The sequence below is a fragment of the Pterocles gutturalis genome, unplaced genomic scaffold, assembly GCF_000699245.1.
Source record: "Pterocles gutturalis isolate BGI_N339 unplaced genomic scaffold, ASM69924v1 scaffold17295, whole genome shotgun sequence".
Taxonomy (NCBI): domain Eukaryota; kingdom Metazoa; phylum Chordata; class Aves; order Pterocliformes; family Pteroclidae; genus Pterocles; species Pterocles gutturalis.
The window spans coordinates 20,959-23,371 of NW_010143881.1; the positions used below are offsets into that span (position 1 = coordinate 20,959).

Below are 2,413 nucleotides of genomic sequence, written 5' to 3' on the forward strand. Positions count from 1 at the left end.
TACTCCAAGGTCTACAGCCTATCCGGGTGCTTCTAGTTCACATGTTTAAACCTCCCGCCCTTGCTTATGTGTCCCATTATCACCCCTCTCCCCTTGTTTATACATTTCCTTTTACGATAATGCTCAATTCCCTCTTGATAGCCATCCGAGCCCCCAGTTTGTTCTTTGCTTGCAAAACCAGTCCATGCCATTGCATTCCCGTGAGTTGTGCAAGAGTGACCTCATTCTTTTCTTAATCCTTTTAACCACAGAGACGGGGTCTTGATCCTTTTAACCACGCAGACAGCTCATAAGCATCACAGGACTTCAGATAACAGAATCATCTCTGTATAAGATTAAGTTAATGTGAAAACAACATTTATCTCTCCCAACAGCAGGAGGGTTTGGTCACAGGTCTGTGTGCCTGAGAAGTGGCTGGAGCCCATAGCAATCCTTGCTACAGCTCTTTCTTCTCCCCATCTATGCCAGCTGTTCCTGTGGCTTCCCTTCCAGTGCCTCCTGTCCTACCCAAATTGCTCCAGTCCCTTGTCCTTCATCCCGACAGGCATCCCTGGGCTGGAGGATGCTCAGTTCTGGATTGCCATCCCCTTCTGCACCATGTACTCCGTGACAGTGCTGGGGAACGTCACACTCCTCCTGGTGATCAAGATGGACCCAAGCCTGCACTCGCCCATGTTTCACCTCCTCTCCATGCTGGCTGCCCTTGACCTCGTGCTCACCATGCCCAAGCTCCTGAGCATCTTATGGTTCTGCTCCCAGGAGATCCGCTTTGGGGGCTGGGTGGCTCAGATGTTCTTCACCCACGCCTTCACCACTGTGGAGTCAGGGGTCCTGCTCATCATGGCCTTTGACCAATACTTGGCCATTTGCAAGCCCCTGCGCTACTCTGCCATCCTGACCAGCCCCACCATTGCCAAGCTGGGTTTGGCTGCTGCTGTGTGTGGTGGGCTCTGACTCCATCCTCATCGCCATCTCCTACATGCTGATCCTGAGGGAGGTCATCGGTCTGTCCTCCAAAGATGCTCATCTGAAGTCCTTCGGGACCTGTGGCTCCCACATTGGTGTCATCCTACTCTTCTACATGCCCAGGCTCTTCTCCTTCTACAGAGGATCCCTGCCCACCTCCACATCCTGATGGCTGACCTCTACCTGCTGGTGCCTCCCATGGTCAACCCACTCATCTATGGGACGAGGACCAAGCAGATCTGAGAGCGGGTGCTGAGCTTGCTCTGGCAGAAAGGGATCAGCCCAGGTCCTGGCTCCAGCCCATCACTAATTCCAGGTGTGAAGGAGTGGAGTTTGCAGCAGAGAAGAGCAAAGAATAAGCTTAAAAAGCTGTTTACTGGAAAAGTGAGATGATCTCTTCATCATCTTGGCCAAACCCTGCAAGCTGGAGGCATCACAGAAAATTTGACTGGTGAAACATTATTTTTAGAAAGTGAATTATACATTCCTCTTTGGAATGGAAAGATAAATTGTGTCTGTATCTGTGGCCACCCTCAGGTCTCTATTACCTCGTCACTCTCCTCTTCATCTCAGCTCTTGACAAAAGACTGTTACCGCTTTGGAAATGTAAGTCTGCTCATGGACCCACCTTCCCCACATACCTTTTCCACCCAATCTGTAATTTTCCATTTTTTCACTTGTTAGTTTTTAGCAGCTGCCTGATGTCGGTGCCTGGCTATGAGGGGAGAGTGTGGGGTGTGTATATCCACATTTACACACAGATCCTCATCCAGATATTGTCCCAAACAGATTTTTTTTTTTCTTCCTCCCACTCCTGACTTGAAACCTTACCAAAGCTTTTGCAGCAATCACAAAAACCCAACTCGCTTGGGAACAGGGTCTGCAAGTCACCCTGAAACCCTGCAGGGTCGCATAAGGTTCTGTACCTGTCCTATTAGAAACACCAAAACCGTGTCAGCCATCCCAGCTGTCCTTGTGCCTTCACCCCATGGAAATCAGGGCACAGCAACTCCCTGAGTCATAGAATCACAGAACGGATTGGGTTGGATGGGACTTGTCCAGGTTTGGGCTGGGACAGAGTGAACTCTCTCCCCAGCAGCTGGTGTGAGGCTGTGTTGGGGTTTGTGCTGAGGAGAAGCTGATCACACACTGATGGGCAGAGCTGCTGCCAGGACAGTCAAGGACTTTCCAGCTTCTCTGCTGTGCCCGTGTCTGCAGGGGCAGGAGGAGCTGGGAGGGAGCACAGCCCCAGTGACCAGCCCAGGATTCGACCTCAGGGTTAGGGCTGAGACAAAAACGGGCCGATGGTCTGTTCCATCCCATGCCTGGCATGGCCAGGGGAGAGGTGAGGCTCTGTCTGGAAGGTCTCTCTCTTGCTCTGGGTTGTCTCCCTCTGGGTCACCCCTCTCTCAGGGTAATCTCGGTCTTTCAGACACTCAGGCTCTTA

General features: G+C 51.5%; 1 protein-coding gene across 1 annotated transcript in view; it reads left to right on the forward strand.

The window, feature by feature from the left end:
* Positions 1-1,209, forward strand: part of LOC104470113 (olfactory receptor 52R1-like) — a 5,727-nt gene extending 4,518 nt beyond the window's left edge. Inside the window, exons 2-3 of the mRNA XM_010084924.1 lie at positions 493-936; positions 1,108-1,209. Of these exons, the coding sequence (XP_010083226.1) occupies positions 493-936; positions 1,108-1,209 (546 nt within the window). The remainder of the gene's footprint in view (positions 1-492; positions 937-1,107) is intronic.
* The last annotated feature ends 1,204 nt before the right edge of the window (positions 1,210-2,413 follow it).